The 23,227-nt window shown below is 38.6% G+C and overlaps 1 protein-coding gene across 1 annotated transcript; it reads right to left on the bottom strand.

Annotated features, from left to right (window-relative positions):
* Positions 1-309: 309 nt before the first annotated feature.
* On the bottom strand, positions 310-10,219 carry mdfic2 (MyoD family inhibitor domain containing 2). The gene is made up of 4 exons (XM_035389425.1): positions 10,168-10,219; positions 8,998-9,082; positions 5,584-5,826; positions 310-3,861 (listed from the first exon to the last, which is right to left on the bottom strand). Exons 2-4 carry the CDS (start codon positions 9,080-9,082, stop codon positions 3,605-3,607), a joined length of 585 nt encoding a protein of 194 aa, XP_035245316.1. The 5' UTR covers positions 10,168-10,219; the 3' UTR covers positions 310-3,604.
* Positions 10,220-23,227: the final 13,008 nt, after the last annotated feature.

The raw sequence follows: 23,227 nt of genomic DNA on the forward strand, positions 1-23,227 counted from the left end.
ATTCTTCTTCCAAAGGGTGCAATTTCCCATATGCCACTAATAGCTGGCTTCACACGCACACACACACACACACACACACACACACACACACACGCATATATATATATATATATATATATATATATATATATATATATATATATATATATATATATATAATGTATATATATATAATTGAATCAATAATAAGTAAGTCACTGCCAAATATAAATGGAATGCAGCTGCAAGACATATCATAACCATATGATGATCAACCAAGATTCTCTAACCTAATCAAAACTGGTAGGATGTTTTAAACAAAGTGTCCCCTTCTGTACATTTTAAAATCTTGTGTTTCATGTAAAAAGAGAATTTACCATCCGATGAAAAATACAACCTTTTCCAAGATCATTTTTATTTCCGTGAAGTGTGCTTTTCTATAGAGAATGTAATCACGAGCACACATTCTGTAATAACAGCATCATTCTGGAAAAGGGAAATTTCCTGAATGCCTGACGGAGAGGGAATTGAGGGCGCAATGAAAAACACCTGCTTCAGAGAAAGTGTCAGAAATGACGCAAGTGATTCTTTCCTTCTTTTCTTCCTAATGCTTAACGTTCGCCACTTAAGGGCCGCTATAATCCCCAATTCGCTCTTTGAATAAGGTGACTAGCGCTCCGTTTCTTACCCAAAGTCGCTGCAAAATGCAACGCCTATGTACACAGAAAGTCCATTACAAATACAAGGAGCTTAAATTATTCCAAAGTCACGGAAAACAACGCGATGCACCGGGACCACGTTTCCAGATGGATTGAAGCTCGGAGAGCTGTACATAAGATGCTGACAAAACTGATGTTTAAAAAAAAATGCTCGGAACACACGATGTTAATATTTCATGGAGCAGTTTTCCCCAGGAGGCCACTCCTGGCTGGATGAGAGAGCCGCTGATGGGAGACACTATTAGTGCTGTGTGGTTTGGAGGAAGAGCTCATCTGTTAATGAAGCCACTGGGAGCTAAACACCAAAAACACTCGATTAGAGAGCAGAAATCCATGTAAACAGAGCACGCGGCAACAAAATGAGATGATTTAGTTAATGTTCACTTTCAGTCTCGCATCGCTAAATGATTATCAAGAGTAATACAAACTTGTGAAGTTTTATTATGTCGTGTGATTTTTTTTTTTTTTTTACTTTCTTAAATTAAGATCATTCTTGCATGGGGAAGAGATATTTATTCAGAGTGACTGGCTCAACCTGGCATCACATGGGTTCTGACACAGTTCTATTCCTCAGATGCGTTCTACGTATCAGAAACAGAGTCAATACTAATAGCTGATCTGTGGTACTGAAACACGCAACATGAAATACCTTGCAAAAAAAAAAAAAGCCCCAGCAAAACTTTCAAACCTGATTTCAACAATGTGCTTAAAAAGAAGCAGCATTTGGACTAAATTAAAAAAAGAAGAAAAAAAGGCCCAGTCCTCCAGCCCCCACTCCTCCCATAATGATCAGGTAATTTGAAAGTGTTCCAGCAACTTAAAGACATGCATTGCACAGATGTTTTTGGTTTAAACTGGGCATCTGTTTATGCATACACGTTTTATGTTACAGACCACAAAGGGCCTCCAATGCATTTTATGACAAAGTATTAGTTAGGGCAGTCAGCTTTGTAATTGTGGCCCAGCATGTAATAAGCAAATTGGTCACAAGCAGTGTTTCCTCTGACTGCGGCCAAAACAAAGAACAGAGCTGACAGTGCCCGTAAGCCTGTGCGTTCTGCACAAAATCAGCCAGGATCTGAAATCTCCTTGAACTCTGTTCTGAGCATACTTTCAGTGTGTTTTTCTGTTCAGGGAGTGCGCCATCCTTGGGACTAAATTCTTTGTTAATTGGGTACTTCATATGCCTGCATTTTCCAGACAAATTCTAAAACTTTAAATATTCCAGAGGGGGGTAAACAGAACAACAAGAGAACAACATTTTGTATGTCAGAAATATGCAGAATTGCATTCCTATTATTTGAATGAAGAGAAAGCACAGTTCGTTTTTCTATCGTGTAACAGAAAATATATATTTGGCTTGCAAAGCCAATACAATAACATTCCTTCTCAGTGCACTGTGAGCTTTCTCTTGGCCCAGCTGTCCAGTAAAATCTTTACTGCATGGCAGTGGCACATCATTCCAGCTACGACATGTTCTGTGTGCTCTGTTGTTCGAAACCTTCCATGAGACAAGCACCCTTGTCAGACTGGATCTATCCAAATCAATTTACATTCACTGTAGCCCACAAGGTCAAAGGTCAATGGGTTCTACAAGGACCAGTGTCCTGCAGTTGGTCTATGTGCATAACTAACTCTTGATGCTCTTACAAGTGCACTCTGGGGTCTGCGTTCTGAACAAGGAATGCTTTAAACATCTTTCTGCATGCCATGCAGCAGTGCAAGCATCAGTAACTGCATAAACCAGCACAATAATAGTAACTTCCCTGAAGAACTTAAATGTAAAATATCTTTCCTTACCTATAGCATTGCAAGTTCCCATTTTGAAACACTCTTTGGCCTCTCTTGGTTTAATGTCAAAGAATTAAACCTGAAATATTTACATGACTATTCAGCCATGCTTGTGCAATTCATATCCATGTGCAAAGCGCAGAAACCACTGCCCCACCTCTCTTGCTCTCTCGGCAAACTTTAGAAAATTTTAGTTTTTTGTTTTTGCTTTTGCCTCATTTAAAAAAGTTCTACATTAATTCATCGCATAAATTGATACATTTGTTTACACTGCAGACATAGTCTTCTCGTTGCATACTAACTGGTCTATTTCCTACTATTTGAAATTGAAATTTATATCCATTATAGCATATCATTAGACCTGTAATTACAGGACAGAATGGTTGTCACTAGTTTCATTTATGGGAATTCAGATTTGGAAAAGGGAATTAGAAGTGACATATGCAGACCTCCACCTGGTTTTGAATGAAAATGGTATATGTTGAGGACAGCCACCGCTACATGCTTTAAAGGCTCAAGACAAAAAAGACTCACGGAGGGCTGTAATTGTTATAGGAAGAAAGGGGGACTTCACTGTCGAACAAGTTTCCTTGCATCCGTGAAGTGTTGATCTGAACTTTGCTTGAGTAAAGCATTCAGGTAGAGGGATACCATTCATCTGCATTGATGCGCTTGTGTGACAGTCACACCACGCGGAACGCTATGTGTATGGACACAGCACACCAAGTTTACGAGTGAAAGAGATAGATATCCCAGAAAGCAGTTGAACGGGCAGCACTGATAACACAGCAGATGCAAGAACAACAGTGTACAGTAGCAATGCACAGTTGACTGGTAAAATACTCTTAATAACACATTCATAGAAATACTGCATGTTCTGCTTGTCAGCACTCGTGCACAGACGTGCTCTTTCATCAGAGTGTTTTCAACAATAACCTCTAATTGTTCATCTCTGTGGTCACACTTCCTCTCTCAGCCTCACGAGACACCATTCTGCAGAAGGTGGGCACGAGCTAGCTGTGTTCTCTCTCAAGCGTGCTGTCAAAAACCACATACAGTGTCCCTATGGTACCCGTACTGGCTCGAGGGGGTTATGGCGCCACCATGGTGACCAGTCATCGGTAACACACCTCGGAGATCTCCATGGCCAGTTCCAGGCACTCACTGGTGTCGTGGCAGGCGTCGAACAGGCCACAGTCAAACTCCAGGTCGCAGTTGCGGTCGTTGCTCTGTGTCTGCTCGCGCGTGGAGGAGAACTGCTGGTACGAGGGGCAGCAGCGGTTCATAGCTCTCTCACAGGTGTCAGGCAACAGCAACAGGAACTCGTAGAACTTGCAGTAGAGGCACGTCAGGAGAATGGCAGCACAGTCATCTGAGTGAAAGACATCAAAGAAACAAGGTGAGGAGTGAACCGGGGTGAAAGAGACATGCTCTGGAAAATATGGTCTAGTAGAACCCACATTATAACCCATGTTTATGTAGTCAAATATGTCAGAAGAGAGCAGCAAGGCTTCCAGTATGAAGTGAAACCTCACTAACGAGGCACACAGGCCTTTTAGAGCTCAGACAGCAATGTGGCGAAAGGCAATGATCAGGTTTTTTAAAGAGATGCTTCCTACTATTCATCTGAAGCTTTATGTCTCAGTAAAAGACCACTAAACAGCAGATTTACAGCTAAAATTGCATTTAACAAAACCAAATTGGTCACCACATTTTGAATATGAAGCAAGGAGAGCCAGGGTATTTCCCAAAATGCGCTATGCTACAGTATATGCTAGCAGATGAAAATCTCCTTAAGAATTGCCTTTTCCCAGAAAACTAGGGTCTGTCTACACTTATGGTTTATTATGTTCTAAAAGCCTCCACTGTCTCCTGAGGCATTTCTTAACATGCATAATTTAAGAAATCACCTTTCACTTCCTAAAAGAGAGACAACTGAGGAAGCAGTGTGCAGACACCATCAATTAACATCAGCCTTTAAAGTCATCTCAGAAGGGTGTTTGCAAGTTTACAGTGGTGCTGTCACAACGAAATGTGGTGAGCACCTCCCTGCCACCCCCCCACTAAATCACGCTCAGGGAGCACTAATAAGTACGGATATTGCTGGGCTCCGATGACGACCACAGTAGGTAGTCAGTCTAAGATAGATTCCCAGGATCAACATATTTATGATGTTGGATATGCAATCACATTTGTTAGCCAGGTCATGCAGGAATAGCCTGGACATAAATGCACAGTACAATCAATGTATTGTTTTATTAAAGCTATTGATTCTCAAAGACTGAATGATACACGTCAATGAAGCAATTGTTCAATACCATTTAATTCCCTCAGCTGACTGTAATACATTACCTTGAAAGACATAACAGTATATTATATAAGCAAGTATTTCTACAGAGTAATCACTGTATGACACTTTTAGATGAAATAGAATGTGTACAACCTCGTCAATGCCAACTATATGCTTCATTTTATTTTATTATAAACATATTATTATTGAAATGAGTGCCATTCCATTCTATTCTATGTACAGGAGTCTTAAATGCACTTCGTATTAAATTATTTACATACGCTGGTATTTAACTATAATCAAATGTGTTGCTTAATTTACTAAAAAGTATTTCCACTGTGGTGGCTAGTTTATAAGTTATAGTATTTTTTTCAGTTTGGGCTCTAAATCATTCAGAAGGTTTAATAATTAATTGTAAATACATAAATTCATCCTTAGAGCCTAACATAAACCCTGTCATTGGCCACACTTAAAATCTTAAATGCTGGCTCATGGAGGGTAACATAAAATAAAAATTTTGTATGCTCATTACAAAATGTGTACTGTACATTTTAGACTGTGGTTTGATCTTGAACAGTAATTCATAAATTTTTAATCATATCATTAGCCAGAACACCCCCCAATAAACAAACACACACACACACACACACACACACACACACACACAGACAAATGCACGCACGCGCACACACACAGTTCCTGTAATGATCAATAGCAGGAGGAGCAGCATTAGGTGACGGGATTCACATTTCTCCTGTTTTTGGAAAGAGCCAGTTCTAATGCTCTAAGTGATGAGACACAAACCTCCAGTGTCTGGCTGATGGGAGGGAGAGAGCACATCCGAGGAGAAGCTAGTGCTGCGCTTGTCCGAACGGAGGGGCAAACTGTAACTGGAGCCACCACACTTCCTTTGCCCCCGGGAATTATGGGAGTCCACGTGCGAGTCGGACTTGTCTGGCTCGTATTCGGAGACTACGCTCAGCTTCCTCACTCCACTGACTGACATGTCACTCAGCACTCTGTCCGTCATGGGGGGAGGTACATTTCCTAATGTTGACAAAAAAATAAAAAATAAATAAACTTTCTAATCACTCTGTTCATTTAAATACCTTTTAATAAACATAAAATTGCAAACACTGTAAACATTGTCCTGCTTGTATTAGTCAATTTAACTGAAGCATTTTATTCAGAACATTTAATTTACAAAATGTGTATTGTTGTATTACTTAATTTTGCTTATATAATTCTTAAAAATGACAATATATGCATGTACAGTACACTCAGTTCAGTGGTGTAATACATAGAAAACACACTTCCAAACAAAAGTTAAAAAGTTAAAGTGTATATATATTCAAGTGTATATAAATTCATTGCAACATGCTTGGATTATGCTCTGGGAACAGAATTTGTCAAATGAAATCTGTATTAGCTCTAAATTATCTTCAATTTCAGTCATACCATTTTCCAGAAATGGCAGTGTACTTTCATTAATAATACAAAATATCTCATTGGTCATCAGAAAGCACCAGAACCATTAATTATTAAACATAATATATACATTTTGAGAATGGACTTGATGGAAAATTGCACATCATGTCACAAGCGACTAGGGATGAGGTCCATTAACATTTAGACCCCACCAAAATATTTTAAAGGACAGAGACATGAGCTCGACAACCTTTGAGGGAGACAATGTTGCATGGAGATTTTGTTGTGGTGGTAGTAGTGATGGGGGGTGGGGGGGGGGCAGTATTGATTGAAGCCTATTATTTGGATTCAGTTACCTCCCTTGAACCTCAGTATTGTTCATTTACTGTTGCGAGATAGGGCTGGAGTTGGTTTCACCCTCGCTGTCTGCTGGCTTCCAACAACTGCAGCTATGCTACTACTGTTGGAACCTGACTCCAGGGTGAAACTCAATCTGACACTAAAGACATCTACTCTATTTTAACAGCTGTTAAAAGCTGCAGAGATGCATGCTTCAAACTGGGATAAGAGAACAAGAGAGTGGGATTGATAGGCCAGCCACAAGAAGCTCAGAAATCTCCAAACAACACAAAGCTTTCTGAAAAACTGATGAATTAGCTTTCATCTTAAAACGTTAGCCATCGCTAGTAAAAACATTAACATAGTAGGCCTGTGCATGCACATGTGTCCCAGTGAGTGTGCACATGATATGCACATGCCTGTAAGTATGTGTGTACTTGTGTAGAGAAAGAAAAGGGGAAAGCAACTGTTATTGACTTATGCCATACATTAATATAATCTTTAAAAATGCACCGTCAGTCATTTACCAATTTCTTTATGGTTTCCTGAAAGGATAAAAATTATCTCTCAGTGGAAGTTTTTCATTGCTGGGAATTAAGCATTCTATGGGATCTGAATTTGCACCTGCAGGGTCTTAAACTGCACACCAGAACAGTTCAATAATGAATGGACTTTTCATGGACAGATTTGAATGCTAACTATTAATAAAAAATTGCTCTGCCTCCACTACCCTGCTTATTTTCCATTACCTATGCTAAGTTAATTATTTACCACACTTTTCTCTCTTTTATTTAAGATTTAATGTCTTGTGATTTATTTATACACAGAACATATTTTCCAAACAGATTATAACAGGAATAAGAATTGTTAGCCTAGCGAAAAAGGCTTTGGGCTTTTTGGGCTGATTATCCAATTCCATAGTTTGCAAAATGAGTGCATAAAAACAATGTTTCTTTAAAAATAATTGAAGGGCATCTGTTTGTGGGATGTACAAGTTGTTCCTTGTTTACGGTTCGGAGACACATTCTGTTTTTTCGGCTTTAGGAATATTCATAGCCTGCCATTCTGTCAAACGTAATAATATTCATCTTGAAATATGAAAAAAATGTACCTCAATAATATCTTTTGAAAATACTATAACAAAAACTTTTGCATTGCAGACCAAATTGAAATAGGTTACAATTTTGATGTTGTACAATGCTGAACTGCTTTTAAATTTATAGTGATGATCAATCTAAATCCAGGCCATCAGCCTGGTGCCAAGAGCGACATGAGCTTTTCCATCTTAGGCTCTGCTCTCTTGGTATCCAACAATGTAAAATAGTAAATTTGCAAATTATGCATAATATCTAACATTTCTACAGTAACCCTGGATTTAAAATTTAAAAACACTTTAAAGCAAAGAAAGCATTGTTTTTGTGAAATTTATTTATTTATGATGACACCATACATCTCATCTAATTTCTATGAATTTCCTGGGGATATCAGATTCTGTGTTTTTATTGTCACAGGTAGTCTGGTTTCCTTATGCCAAACCCAGCTTCTTCTATAACGCATGTCCTCAACTGAAACCGATAATCCACTCTTATCCAAAGGCAGATCATCCAAAGTTTCCCAGAATTGTCACTACTTAAGTCAACAGTCAAACTCAAGCCAGGTAAAAGCATTAATCAGTTAACTTTACAACCAGTGGTTAACCAATATTGACTGTTTACAAATGACTTCAACCACAAGCAGCTGAGGGTCTATATCTATAGAACTCTATCATGGGGAGGACAGGCAAGAAAGAGGAAAAAGGAAAGTCTGCAGCATGCAGATTCATTCACTCAAAAACCTGAAGTAGAAAGCATCGAAAGAATAAAGTGGGCTGGGCTTGATCCGGAAGAAGGGACGAAATGTTATTTGTGTTTTTTGTACATCAGTGTGTGGGCACCATTTCTGACTCATTTTATCCATTAGCACTATCTGAATAAAATCCATAGAAGCTTTGGGCATGGAAATTGGTTTCTTGAGCTTTTAGCAAAAATGAATCACAAAAGACAAATTGGCTAAATGTAAAGTGAACTGAGACAGGGTTTTTTGAAAATTCAAACTGCTGTGGGAAAGGATAAAAGAATATACAGAGGAAAAACACCACTGTGCTTAAAAAAATAACAGGAACAGAGCCCGAAAACAATAAACCTGACAGTGATTCACAAATGAACTAAACCTATTTTCTGTATTATTATTACAAATTAGACCAGTCATTTGTAGTGGAAAGCAACTAGTGGTTAGAACAATAATTCTGCATGCAAACAAGATTTGTGAGTTAATATTCATCAAATACATTTACAATAGAAACACCCTTGCTATCTAAAATAATAATGCATTGTATTTATTGTGTAGATGCAATAATTATAGTGCATTGTAGTGCAATTATATCAAATCAAAGGCTGATTCAAATCAACTTACCAGCTTTTATTAGAGAGCTTTTCTCTTCGCCTTTCATTATATCTGTTCCTTTTTCGTCATTTGCTCTTGAATTCTGCGCTGCCATCTGATCCAGCACACCATGAATGTATAACGACATGTGTCAATAAAATAGAATTAGCCATTCTAGCATCATCTGTAATTATTTCACGCACATTTTGAAATGGCATTCTAACAATTCAATTGGTGCTTAATGGCATGCGCCTTTGCACTTGTCAGAATCAAAGGTCAATCTCACATAACAAACAAAAGTTACTCTACGTCATTGCTCTTCTGTCAGGCTTACTGTAGGATCCTCCTACACCGATACTGCACTGTGGTTGCACTTGACAGACACTTTCTGAAGTACCCGGACAACAGATTCTCACAGACACGATACTACAATTTAACGGACACGTTTAGCTTCATAAACACAGTTAAATGCGACGTACTCTACCTGAGGAAAACCTTCCCAACAGAATACCAAAAAGGCAGAGAAGAATCAGATTCTCCGTTCGTGAGCATTACCAGCCTCCTCAATCCATACCATAGCGCCTCCACAGGGCAACATGACCCACCCTCTCCAGCTTGTGACGTCGCCCCGAATATTTCTCCCTGACCTCTATGCAGATGCGCCAAACATTTTTCAACCGGGGCAGTTGAAGGATTTGTGTTTTCTTGCACGGAACACGAAGTTGTTGCAATACGCAAGTTTTAAAAACTAACTATGTCGAGTCAGGGTGTTGTGTGTGTCATTTTAAATAGCAGGCAATGAGATTAGCTTTTTGAGTTTGCAGTGTTTCATTGGTAATTCCAACAGTAGCACCCATTTTAACTGGTAAGCAGAAAAAAAAATCGAATGCACAACGTATTACTTTCATGCAGCGTTAAAAAATAAATAAAGCCCAAACATACCATTGTTGATTTAAAAAACCGATAAATATTAGTCACAGTTGTGTAGCCTATTCCTATTAGACTGGTTTCCTTGCGTAGGTTGGCTTCAAAGATAGCTACATTTGTTTGCGATATTTATTTGTTACTAAATTTAAAAAATATCTTCTTCAGGAATGTCAACACCATATCTATGCGTGGCATGTGGCCGCAAAGATACACAAGATTTGTAAATGCTTCCAGTTTAAGTTCTATTACAGGTGAGTTGCTGCCTTATCTGACCTTATTACTGTTTCTCCAACCCTTGTGTTGAGAGGCCTTCTCAGTAACCCGTGATGAGGTGGTTTCCAAGCTACGGATAGCAAAACAAAATTTTATTTATGCATTTAAAAAAAAAAGTTTTAATTGAATAATATTAATAGCCGTCGTTTTGCCTAACTGTTTTGCATCACAGCTTACTTTGGAGTTATGCGTTTCTTCCAAAGGGAAGTATAGAGTAGAGTCATAGCTTTAATGAAAGTTATTGACAATATGATTCCATAGAAAATGATATGCCAAGCTACAGTATATCCATATAACACATTTACGTAGATGGAAATACATAATCAGCTTCCTTATGTCATGATTAAAAATAAAGAAATTGGCCTGTGAAATAAGCGACAGCAAGGAGAGGAACCCTTTGTCACTGATCATACTGCTCACAACTCTTGCTTGCATCACAGAGAAATCTAAATCTAGTATTGTACCAATAACATTTTTACTAAAACCTCTACCCAAAGACTAATGTCTCTAAATGTGTTTTATGTTAGTTGCACTGAGTTTGGGTTTTCCCTGAAAGGGCTCCTGAAACTTCTTTCACATGGGTTCTTCCTCCCCCCCCCCCCCCCCCCCCCCCCCCCCCCAAATACTTATGTTCTTTTAAAGCTTTTTTTCTTTTCAATGCCAGGGTTATTTAAATTACAGTAATTGTTGTAGTTGGGAGCAATAAAATGTTTCTGAATCATTATTTTCAGCCTGATAGTTCAAGCTAACACTCAAAAAATTTCCATTGTATGATAGTAAAACCCTATATGTTGTCTAATTTTGGAAAGAAATTGTTGCATCCCTGAAGGAAATATGAAGGTTGCTCTACATCTGATTGTAAAGATTAAGATAATAGTCCCCAATTCCATGTTTGATCATTTGAATTGAGCTAATCTGGTTATTTTAAATGCACACCATAATTCTATCTGTACGGTATTAGTGTTTCTATGACAATTAGCTTCCTTGCTTTCTGGCAAAGATCCTGTCTGTAGACTCTCACTTTCAGTAAAGTCTGACGATTGCCTTACAATTCTTTATCTCAGCAGCATCAGGTTATTCTGGGCTGTTGTCATTGTAACTGTATTTGTCAATTCAATAAAGCTAACAATCCATATGAATTCACTGCTTAAGTAGAAGAGAGTATTTCAGATTTATATTTTGAGCCTGAGGGAAGTATTTGTTTCTCCTAGTATTATTATGTCTAAATTGGTGGGACGGAGTGTCAGAAGCAAACCTTCCTCTATTATCACTAGCCCCTCTCATTTTGTCCTATAATACCTCCCCACATTTGGCTGATTCCATGTTAAAGTTTACAGGCAAATCAGGCAAACTTTTTCATGCACCTCTCTCTTTTAGTGTGGTTACTGTATAATAGAATTTGCTGGGGTTTTTATTTATTTATTTATTTATTTATTTTTGACTGAAGTTGTAACATATTTAGCTATGTATCTTGAATGTTTTAAAATAAAAAAATCTTGAAGCTTAGGCTACCTGGCCGATACTACTGTATAATTTATAACAAATGTGTCTCTTTACATAGGTAGAAATGTTTCTTTTTTAAGAAATAAAAAGATGAGTTTTGCAGCTGTGATCATGTGCTGCGCTTGCATTTCCCACATACATAAGGTGCATGATGTCAAAGTTAGTAGGTTTTGAATTAGTCGTATCAAGTTGTATTCAAATTTTTCAGTTTACAAGCCTGCCAATTTACAGTCATTAGACTTCACATTAGTATTGCATTTTAAAAGACGCCCTGCTGTGTTTGCATATGTTTAGAGTACAAGAGGCATGTTAATTGAAAAATTAAGATGTGAATGTATTTGTCCACAAGGCTACTGCCAGATGCCTCATTCCAGAGAAACTGCTTTGTAAATATGAAAATATGAATTATATATATATATGTGTGTGTGTGTGTACACAAACACATGCCTACCCTTACAAACATATTGTAATTTGGCAACATGACCCAATTTCTCATTTGTTGTAAATATAGTTAATAGAGTGAAACACCCTGTTTGTATCTGCTAATGCAGATGCTTGATTTGTCAGTGACTAACAGACCAGAGCCTGTTTCTCATAGGCATTATGCTTTGTTGGTTAGGAGGCCCCAAGGCAGAAACAAATAGATTGTGTTGCTACTCTGTTCCCCCTTTTATCGGATGCAATGATTGGCTGGCTACTGAATAGCTGGAAGTCAGGGCTTGAATTCAAGCAGAGAAGGCTTCACTGTAAAACAAGAGAAATGCACTTCTTCTCCTTGGTTTGCAATGACGGTCATTGCATGGTTTTTTGGTCTTGGTTTTGCTCTGATCTTTGTGCAGGTCCAGGTGAACATCATTAGTTTTTTGACAAGCTGGAACCTGATGCCAGTGTGCATGGAGACACATGTCTGGACCTGGGTCTCTGGGCGTATGTTTGAGAGTCACTGTAGGCGACAGGGATCACATCAATGTCCGTGGAGCCAGATGGGACAGACTCTGGGATCATACTAAGTTACAAACCGCCACATGTTCAAATGACATGTCGCGCACTTACCTACAATGCTTTGATTTTCAGTTGACCGCTCACAGCAATGAGTGGTCAGCTGCAGCATCAAACATCGTTTGCAGCCATTTTATTTTGAAAGCGTATGCCTTTGGGACGAGTGGCTTGGCAGTTTAGGACACGTCTACCAGTAGGCCCCAACATCGGCAGCTCATCACATCTGGATATGTAACAAGCAGGTTGCTAGTTTAAATCTTGAATGAGTCAGTGCTGTAATCGCTTTCAATGAGGTACTTAACTTAAATTGCTCCAGTAAATATCCAGCTGTACGAATGGATTACATTTAAATTAGAGCAGTGTGAGTTACCCTAAATATGGGTATTTGCCAAGCAAAGAAGTAATGTCAAAAATAAATAGGTCATTTCTTCCAGAATGATGTGAAATATTATTGGTTTTCCATACAAGGAGTTTGTGATTTTCCAGGCTAGAACAATGTGTGGAAGGGGTAGTATTTATTTGAGCCCATGGAGATTGTACTGTTTGGAATAAGTGTATAGCTTCTCAGGCACCTTGACTCATTCTGGTGATTCATATTCAATTCTAAAAGCTGGTAAGAAAACAATATGTTGCAGGTGGAGGGGAAAGGATATGACAGTTCGTCTGGGGGAAGAAAACAGGAAAACAGAAAAAAAAAGTTGCCCACCACTACCAGGTCTTTACCAACATACAGACCTGAAATTACTCTGGGGTTTCATAACATTATTTATTGGAAACTGACTATTTATTTATGGTGTGCCCCTGAACTTTCCATCTGTTTATGGCCATCAATTAATTATCATGGAGAAATATTTAATATTGCACAAAAGCTGTGGGGGGAACATGTTCCAATGCTAACATTGAACTATTCCCATACTGGATTAGGAGCTAATCCCTTGTGTCTCACTGGGGAGAACTGGTCTTCACCTCCCCTGGGTTTAAAGAAAAGACATGCAAGTGCATTTCTTTGACTTACTGTATCTGCTGTGATTTCGGCAAAGACAGTTTGGGCCTATAGTGTGATGTTTTGAAGTAATGTTTGCTTTCATCTCAGCTTCTGTCTCTTTGTTACTGTGCTGTTTCTGTTCTCTGGGCTTTGGGTTTCTGCTCTTTCCCTGATCCAGTTAGGTTTGTTTTTCTGTGGACGTCACCCGGTATGCTTTGGGAGTATTCTAGCCCAACTCATTAAGAGCTCAGTAATGTCATTCCACTCTAATTGAGCATTTCTGTGTCATTCAATTTCTTCACCCTCTTCAAACACATTTGAGAACACCTGCCATGGTTCTGTGGTAGTCCTCAGTGAGTCAGATGACACCTTAGGGAAAAAAGAAAATCAGGCAGATTGACACTAGAAATAGAAATCTTCTGAAGTTTCCAAATTAAGACTACAGAAAAATGACCTCACAAAATAAAATATATCAAGGAAATATTGAAAAAAGGGAAATTAGATTCTTTCAAGTCCAACAGTATATGATTTAAATCAACTGGGGGTTCTTTATATAGTTGAGGAAGTATAGTTTCCTAAGGCAGTAGTCCCACTAGGGAATCTCTGAGATGATCCGTGGGGTCCTCAAAAAATCCTAGAAGTTATTCAACCCAGTAAGTGGCTAAATAGATTTTTTTCTATTAACTGTATGATCGACAGTTGCTCTTGTCACCAAAGTGGAATATGGGTTTTAAGTGGTTTATTTTACTCTTACTACTTTTGGACTGAGAAGCTGTATTTCAGTGAATCTTAAGGCCAAAATGTTGGTGTCTATGTTAATGGGGGTGGGAGGCAGAATGGCAGAGAATGTCTAACTCTGGGGAACAACATTTGACCTATTAAACTTCTGGCGTAAGAAGCAACTCTCCAAAGATTTAGTGGCCTTTGGTACACATTTTATGGAAGGGTCGAAAGACAAAACTGAAATTAGATGTATTTTTTCCTGAGAAACTCATCTTGGATATATTTAGATGATTTCCTGTGTTATTTCTGTTTCTGTGTTCTTTATAAACTGACAGTATCACAGAATTTCACCAGCTGGTGGAGAATTTTCATTTTGCTTGATTTTATTTATTTATTTTCAAGCAGAGCTGCTATGTCACAGTCTGGATTATTAATACTCATGAACAAGTGCAGCATAGAGTTCCAACAAATACTTCACTCTGATATTTTTGGAAACCAGTTAAAATCTGAATATTTCATGAAAATGCTTAGGTACATCAAACCATTATCATTCTCAAATATTTTTAAAGGGGTTCATGTTGAAATGATATTTGGTGATATAACCAATGGTATGAAGTCCTGAGGTACTGCAAGTGCAGCTAGGGTAGGGAAAACAGTGGCTAGAACTGACTTAGAATTACCTCACTTGCAATTGTTAAATGAATCCTATCTCTGTTATTGTACCCTCACCCCCAAAAAAGCTGTTTGAAATGACTAATTGGGTTGGGTTCTATGAAAAGCCAGGGCTTTGTTATTAGTGTAATGATGATATGACATCAGACATTTTCAGTAAAGTAGTGTCTTGTTGTTATTGTACAAGACAGATTATGATTAGGCTTGAGCCAGTGCACATTAGGAGATGTTCTTTAAGTATGGTTCATAAAGAAGGCCTCTTGGCCATGTCAAACCCATAATAAGAGCTGTGATTCATACATACTTTAAAAGTCAAGGGTAACAAAAAAAAAAAGCCAGAGCTTTCCTTTTATTTGCCCTTGCTGTTAAGGGTTTGGGAGCCCTTGCCTCTTGTGAGGTGTGTAATCTGCACCCCTAGTTCAGAACTTGTATTTATATGTCAGTGCTCTTTTTAACACACTGTCAAACTATCACTCTCATTACCTTCATTAATAAGGGCTCAATGCATTTCATTACAAGGTTAATTGGGACAAATCTAAAATATATCTCCTTTATATGTGATATCTCTCAAAAGCACATCCCTCAGGGCAGACTGCAGTACTGTATAATAGCTAAGACCCTCCTGCGTAATGTTAAAGTCCCAAACAACTTTGCCAGAAATGACGGCCTTATTGTATTTTAAAGTGGTTTCCTATCTTCTCTTACTTTTGTATGCCATGTGTAAAACATTTCTAAATACGAGAGAGTTTATCAACTGTATGTGAAATTGCACAAGGTCTTTTTATTACTCAATACTTATTAGAAGATTATCATGTTTTTTTTTCTGGGTATCATATTTTAGACATAGTATGTCCTTTACTTGCCTCTTAAAGAGTCAAAATATTTGCCATTGTGCCACTGGTCCTTCATAGATTAATATTAAGAGCAGCAAAAGAAACAGTTCAACTCCAGTCAGTTATTTTTAGTTGAAATTTAATTTCTTCATGATGGTTCATGGTTTAATAAGTCTGCTGATGTCACATCGCATAAACCCTTGAAAGTCACCTGAAGCAGATACTTTTGATTCCCCAGTGAGCAAGCCATAAACCATGTTCTCCTCAGAAAGCATATGACTTAGGGAGTGTCAGATTGTCCAGATGGGTGTATACACCCTTACATTAAAATAGATTACCCAGAGACTTTGTTTATCTTTAAATTGAAAAGCTGCATTATTTACCTGGTTCAAACTGCTTTATCTACCATCTTACAAACGAGACACATGCAGTCTTTACCGGTCACAACTTAGTTTCTCCCTACAAATATTGACTTTGGGATCTGATTATTAAGCAATTTCTACGAAACTTCAATTTACTCGCCGAACAATTATTTTAGAGACGTTATAAGACCCCGTAGACCCCCAAGGTCTTGAAACTGATTATGCGAAAAAAAGATAATTGCTGTGAAGATTTAAAATGAATTAAATTGGTTTGAGGAACCTATGAGTTGTTAACTACTGTTCAGCTCTGAAGAATACATTTGCTGACAAGCCACAAAGATCCAGCGCAGGAAGGCTTTTCTGTCTGCTCAGGTGGGCGGGAGGTACTGTTCCCTTTATTATCTATGCTAATGGTGTCCCAAATCTTTCTTCAATTATGGCTGATATGATGAACAATTAATTAATAATTCTTGTGATAGATGAATTGTGCCAGATTCAGCAAATGCACATTTCATTAAAAAAAAGACATGAAGCAGTGAGTGATATTGACTAACAGAATATATATATATAATCAGACTATTTCCCCTTTCTCATTCATTTAAGAATAATTTGTAATTTGGCTCATGGTAAAATGTTGCTGCATGTTTATTATATGTTGCTGCATGTTTATTAATGCATATTTATTAAATATAACAAAGGCTTATGTTATATTTTTATGTTCTTTAAGATCTACGTAATATGCTTCAGTACTGTACATAATATGCACTCCACAGTCATCTTACAAATTTATTTCATCTGCACATAAAGAGGGATATGAGTAAATACGGATATTAATAGCACTTTTGTTTTAAGCAAAAGGTTATTTCTTTCTTAGGTTAACTACTCTATCTGAAAAATGATGCATTAACAAAATACTTCTGGGTTGTATAATTTTCCCATAAAACCTCAACGTTTAAGTGTAGAAAGGAAAAATTATATGTCTGTGAATAGTCATCTTAATAGTGATATCACTCCCGCGAACAAAAGAGCAAAGCTTTGCGATGAGCTTGAAGTGAAGCTTGATTGGCCATTTTCATCTTCTCCATTAGGGTCACCCTCTGTGCTACCTCACTGGATTGTACATGACTGACAACGCCCGCAAGATAAATTGGGCACTCTTCTACAAACCTCGTTAAGACTGAAATCGCTGAAAAAATAATAGTTATTAAATTAATTGCAGTCATAATCTCGTAAAATATGTGTCGAAAAATTATATGCAGTTCGATTAACACATAACATGGGTGTCAAATCTGTAATAAAACCCTGATCAATAAAACAATAACCATGTTGTTAAAAGCAGTCATTGAAAGGTGTTGCTGGCAATGCGTTCTAGGGGTGAGCAACCCTTTTAATATAAACGGATTTCATCTTTCCACTGTGTCACCTAAATCACCACAATGTTTGTGTATACAATTATAATCAGATAATAAATTGCAGCAATGGATGGATTACGAATGCTCTCTCTGACCCCATATATCTGGCTTTGTCATAGCCTCAGAAAATGCTTGTCTAACAATCTGTTGATTACAATATGGTGTGAGCAAAGCTTGGGGAGAGGGGAGACGGTGACTGTAGCAGTATACATTATTTTAACCTGCTGTAATGTAAAAATCAATACGCCTCCCTGAACATTAAGATCTGTAATTAATGAGATGTTTTTTTCTTCATCTTTATTAAAAAGTGACCACATCTATTCCAGATTTATTGAAAGGTTTATTGTTTCATTTCGCTACTGTTCTCTGTTATGACACTCATTTTGAGCAGTTGATCTTTTAGAGAGAACATTTTTAAGGCTTTGGTGAAAACTGTAGCAAGTACAACTTTGATAGTAAATCTTTGATAGTAAATAGAGAGTGGCTCATCTTTATAGCAACAGTGACTTCAACAGTTTTTAAAATGACTTTAAATCATTCTTGAAAGCTTTGAGACGTCCACGTTGGAGCTTTCCTTTTGACTGTTAATATTTTTGAGGGGATGGATAAATAATGCCAGCATACACAGCATATGCTACAATGGCTCTCTCTGCAAAGCCGTAATAAAATCACTCCATGCCCAAACCATTTGCCTTTCAAATGTTAATCTTTTTATCAGTGTTTATATTAAATAATTTGAGTGGAAGCTGTTAATTTGAAAATGAAAATTCCTCTGTCAGCCAGTCATTCACTGAAGTAAATTAATGGTAAGGCAATTAAAACCAGGGTATTTGCTTACAATTATGATAATGGCTGTAGCTGGAGGTATGAATATTCTGGGGTTGGGTTATTAAGAAGGGCACAACATATCCACTGAAGGAATTGCTCCATTTTAGCAGGGTCAGAATAATATTACTCTTATTTGGATTATTTGCACATTAAGCACTTTATAATACACCCATTTCCCGTTATCGTGCATGGTTAAAAACGTTGGGCACTCTTTCCTCTAACATTGCCCTGTGGTATAGTGCCAGTCTATAGAGCCAGTTTTTTCCTCACTTCTGCAGAGCCTTTACCACTGACAGCTAGAGCTGAGCAGACAGTATGATACATTTTTTTTTCTTATTTGCCAGGGCAGAAAGCACATTTTTAAACAAAGTTGTTGGCATGTGTAACCTGTCCCATCTACACCTGGGACAGGTTTACTTTGAGAATACATTTATATTGTGTGGTTTAGCCTCTGCAGGTTTATCATTTGATTATTTATTTCTGTTCTTATTCTTGCTTCCTATAAATGTCTTTCTGATCATTCTGATCACGTTGCTTCAGACTAGGAGTAGTGAAACTTTCACTGTGACAATTCTATTGCATGGACTTACATGTCTGTTCTTCCTAGTTGCAGAAAGAGATCTACAGTAGGGTGTGTGTGTCTGCTAAATAAGCTAATTAATTCACAGTGAATGTAGCTGTTTGCTTACGGTAGCATATCAGACATTAATTTGAATTCTCATACTGTACATGATGTTTTATTTTTTAAATCATAGCACCTGGTATTTGTGTTGGTGTCATTCCTTTATTCAAAAGGTCAGCAAGGGTGTTGGTGACATTCTGTCTGTCTGTATAGTGTATGTTGTCACACATGCAGCGTAAACTCCTTGTGTATAGGGAAGGCCTTAGTTGAGCATTGCCTACCTGTGAACCACTGGATTCACAAAGTATTTGGAATGTACTGTACTTGCAGCTATCCATCCACAGTTCTTTGTATGCCCATCTATTGTGGGCAAAGCGTAGTGTGGTTATATTGAACAGAGTTTGATGTGTACTTTAGAGTAGGGGCAAGTCAACATCAATGCACTCATTTTTATTCCTTTTTTCCCTTTTTTCATGTTCCACATAAATGACCCTCAGTTATCATTGTAGATTTTTTTTCTTTGTTACAATGATTATGAAATCAACACCACCGATTGTTGAAATTGGTCAAGGTTGTAAGTGCCAAAATTTAAGTCTGAAGCAGCTCATTGAGATAAATGGTGCACTCTTCTCAATTGCCGTAGGTTTTGGATTACAGCCAACTATCAAATGCTATATTTCCTGTATGGGAAGTGGTGCCAGTGCAGATAGAGAGAATGTTCATTGTATATGTACTTAAACCTGCAAAAAATAAAAAAATAAAGCCTTCAAAATTGCAACAATATCACAGGGTACTTATAAATGATCATTCGGATAGGCATGGCCTGCATTTTATTTTGAACTTAATTTTAGACCAAATGGGTTCGTGGGAAGCATTTTTCTGGAGCAACTTATTTTGGAGAAACATCAAATTCAAGAAAGTGTGCAGATATAATTATACTTAATGATCTTTCTGAAATGCGTTTCATTATTGCGTATTCAATCTTTTGTTAACCATTCATTTACCTCACCAATGGGCCTGTCTATATCAGTTATATGTAGATTCCTTTTCATTAGGTTTCCATCCATGTTATTTTTTACATTTTCTGTCTACAGGTTATCTGTTTTGATGAACATGGCGTCTTGAAACTTTGAACTTTGAAATACCTTAAGAGTTCAGTCTTGGCTGAGAAGGGGGGGGGGGGGGGGATTGCAAATTGTAATGGAATCGCTACTTGAGAACTGAATGAGAGAGATCCATCGTTCAATTACCTGAATTATCGGTGGATGCTCCGCTCATTAACAGCTAGGGAAATGAGAATAATTAAAAAGATTTGCAGCACAGGCTTTAAATGCTCTTGCTGCGTTTGTCTGATATAGCTCCAGGAGCAGCGAGATCACGGCACAATTCGGTGTACAGGAACCCAGCCGCCATGGGTGGAGATTGAGGGGGGCCGGGGGGTCCCCTGTTAACGATCACAAATCTCCCCCAACCCCCAGTCTGTGATGGCAATCTGAAAACCCCCTCCAGTTTGCGATCGCAAATCGACCCCCCCATGATCTGCGATGACCCCATGCAAACCCCCCCCCCCCTCCACCCCAGCGTACACTGCCTGTGCCTGTCACTGAAAACCACTACTAGGATACAGTCACATTTGAGAGTGCGAGTGCTGACGCAGACCTGAACACATTTCGGAAGGTAGCAGAGATGTCAGCTTGGGGCCTGGACGGGTTAAATCTCTGTGTGAATGTAATGCACTGAGAGACTGGCTTGGCTGTCTTTGCCATTGGCAGTCCGTGCACATACCTGTGGTGGGAAAGCCTCAGTCAGGTAGAAATTCTTTGCACCATTAAGCATGTAAGTGCTCCAAGAAACACTTGCTCCCTCCTTGTTGTAAAATAGGGTTTTAATTAGAGCCATTTCAATGAATAACAGCGGTGCAATTTTGTGGAGATCTCGCACAGTGATGCTCATTTTAAGATGCTTTCCCAGGAGGCATTATGCGGTCAAGCGCAAGGTTGTTCGTCCGGTCAGACGTAGTTTTGACATAAACAGATTTAAGGGGCACACAGGAAACTACAGACTAGGCTGCTCTTCATATTTAATGGACGCAGTCCTCAACTACGTGAAACACCGTAGTAACAACTGGGCCTCCCTTTCATGAAATGGGTGAGCTTTGATTTTTAATAGCACTGTTAAGTACTGCTGGTCCTGTGTTTTTTTTTTTTTTTTTTTTTGCTGTTTATAATGCTTCTAAATTGGCGTAAATATTAGTTCTGATTCCAGTCCCTTGGTGCTGGTCCAAGAGCGGTTCTGGGAAGGTAGCAGCGTTTGATAGTGAGCTGCACAGAGCTGGGCAGTGCCAGGACTGGTGCCAGGCCCAAGTGCACTGCTGGCAGAACAAACGGGGCTCAGACAATGCACAGCAAACCAGAATGAAAACAGGGCCTCGAGACCAGTTAAAGAATAACAGGGGACAACCTAAAGTATTGGATTACATCATGTCGTATCACACACCTCTCTCTCTCTCTCTCTCTCTCTGTCATTAAGAGCCATAAATTATTGTTGCAGGGGAGAAAAACCGTGTAATGTGTTAGCCATGTTTTGAAACCCCAAACATAGCATATATACCTTGTTCAGTCATGGTGGAACTTGCCATGCTTTGGCTGACACTAAATAAATATTTATCAGGAGGTGGAAACCTAAAATGATTTAGTTTTCCTGCAATTAGAACTTCTGTTGGAAATTGTCTAGTAATTTGGGAAAAATTGTTCGCTGATGTGCGGTATTTATTCGTATATCGGATTTCATTCTTGTGCCTCCTTTCATAATCCCACTATAATGGAAGGGAGTCACAAAAATCCCACTGCTACACTCAGACAGTCAGGGCGTTTGTTATGACCGCAGCGAGGCATACCGCTGCTCGTGCCTCGGTGATTGAACGCACAGAGGGGTGAAAAGAAAACAAAGTCTTGTTCGGTTTCATGCTTTGGCTCGGTTTTGGAGCTCCGAACTTTCACAGCGCCTCATTTTTCCTCCCGAAAGTTTAAGCGGCGGCTCAGGCCAAGGGTTTTATTTAACCTCTTTAGAGAAATGGACTGGGGGTGAATTCATAAAGAGCGGGCGCTTGGACAATTTGTCTTTGACAGAAGAGAACATTTGAGGCCACTGGAGGGTGGTCAGCGGCGAGTGGCACAGACTTGCCTGGGGCGTTACCTGCAGGCAACACCGGGTCTTGATTTGCGCAGGACGTATAGGTAAATGTACCGCGTGCCATCTGGACTTGGCGAGGGAATTGGGCCGCTCGGGCGGCAGGACCGTGTCAGCGCGCCTCGATCCGGGCTGTTTGCGAACAGATGTTCTGCGGTGTGTTCTCACTGAATGGGCTCTGGAGAGAGGACACGTCTATCAGTGGCTGGAGCGTTTCACGGGAGCAGCAGACATTGACCTTGAGGACTGAACACGTCAATGTCTGTCTCTCAACAAAAGGCCGCTGAGTTGTTTTTTTTTTTTTGTTTGTTTTGTTTTTAAACTATAGCTGTAAGAGATTTATGTTGTCATTGGAAACTTATCTATACCACACTGAAATTATTCTAGTTTATTTTTATTGTGACATTTAAATATTGGCTATTTGAGCTCTTTGGTTTTGTATTCATAGTGAATTCAAAACGTGCGATGATCCTTATACTCAAAGCTAATTATTTTGGCCAAATAATTGCCCAGCAGCTGATCACATGATAGCCTGATCAAAGGCTAGAATTGTGCTGTCTTGTCACAAGCAGCCAGCGATATGCTGCGGTGGCGAAAAGTGGAAAGAGTAAAAAGCAGCGCTTTCAGCACAAGGCTAAAATAGTGTCCATATCCTCCGTCTCCATCATTTGGGTTCCAGCAATCAATACGCGTTTTATCAGCCAGTTATATTCCATTAATTGAACACCCTCCAGGTAAGATCATTTTGGAGCACTTCTCCATGAAAGTACATGCTATAGGAAATTTATCTATTGGAAAATGTCAAGGCGGACAATTAAGTTTTCATGCAGGATGTAAAAATCGACAACACGTCGGTTGAAAGTGTAAGATAGAGCACATGAAATTCACGGGCCAACTTTTCCTCCATCTTTTTGCGCGCTGCATAGTTACCG

This window comes from Anguilla anguilla, chromosome 13 (assembly GCF_013347855.1).
Source record: "Anguilla anguilla isolate fAngAng1 chromosome 13, fAngAng1.pri, whole genome shotgun sequence".
NCBI lineage: Eukaryota > Metazoa > Chordata > Actinopteri > Anguilliformes > Anguillidae > Anguilla > Anguilla anguilla.

Excerpts from the sequence above, each read along its gene's own strand:
- mdfic2 (XM_035389425.1), bottom strand. The coding sequence starts at position 9,082 with ATGGCAGCGCAGAATTCAAGAGCAAATGACGAAAAAGGAACAGATATA. Across the intron at positions 5,827-8,997 it reads AAGCTCTCTAATAAAAGCTG|GAAATGTACCTCCCCCCATG; the intron begins GTAAGTTGATTT and ends TGTCAACATTAG. Across the intron at positions 3,862-5,583 it reads CCATCAGCCAGACACTGGAG|ATGACTGTGCTGCCATTCTC; the intron begins GTTTGTGTCTCA and ends TCTTTCACTCAG.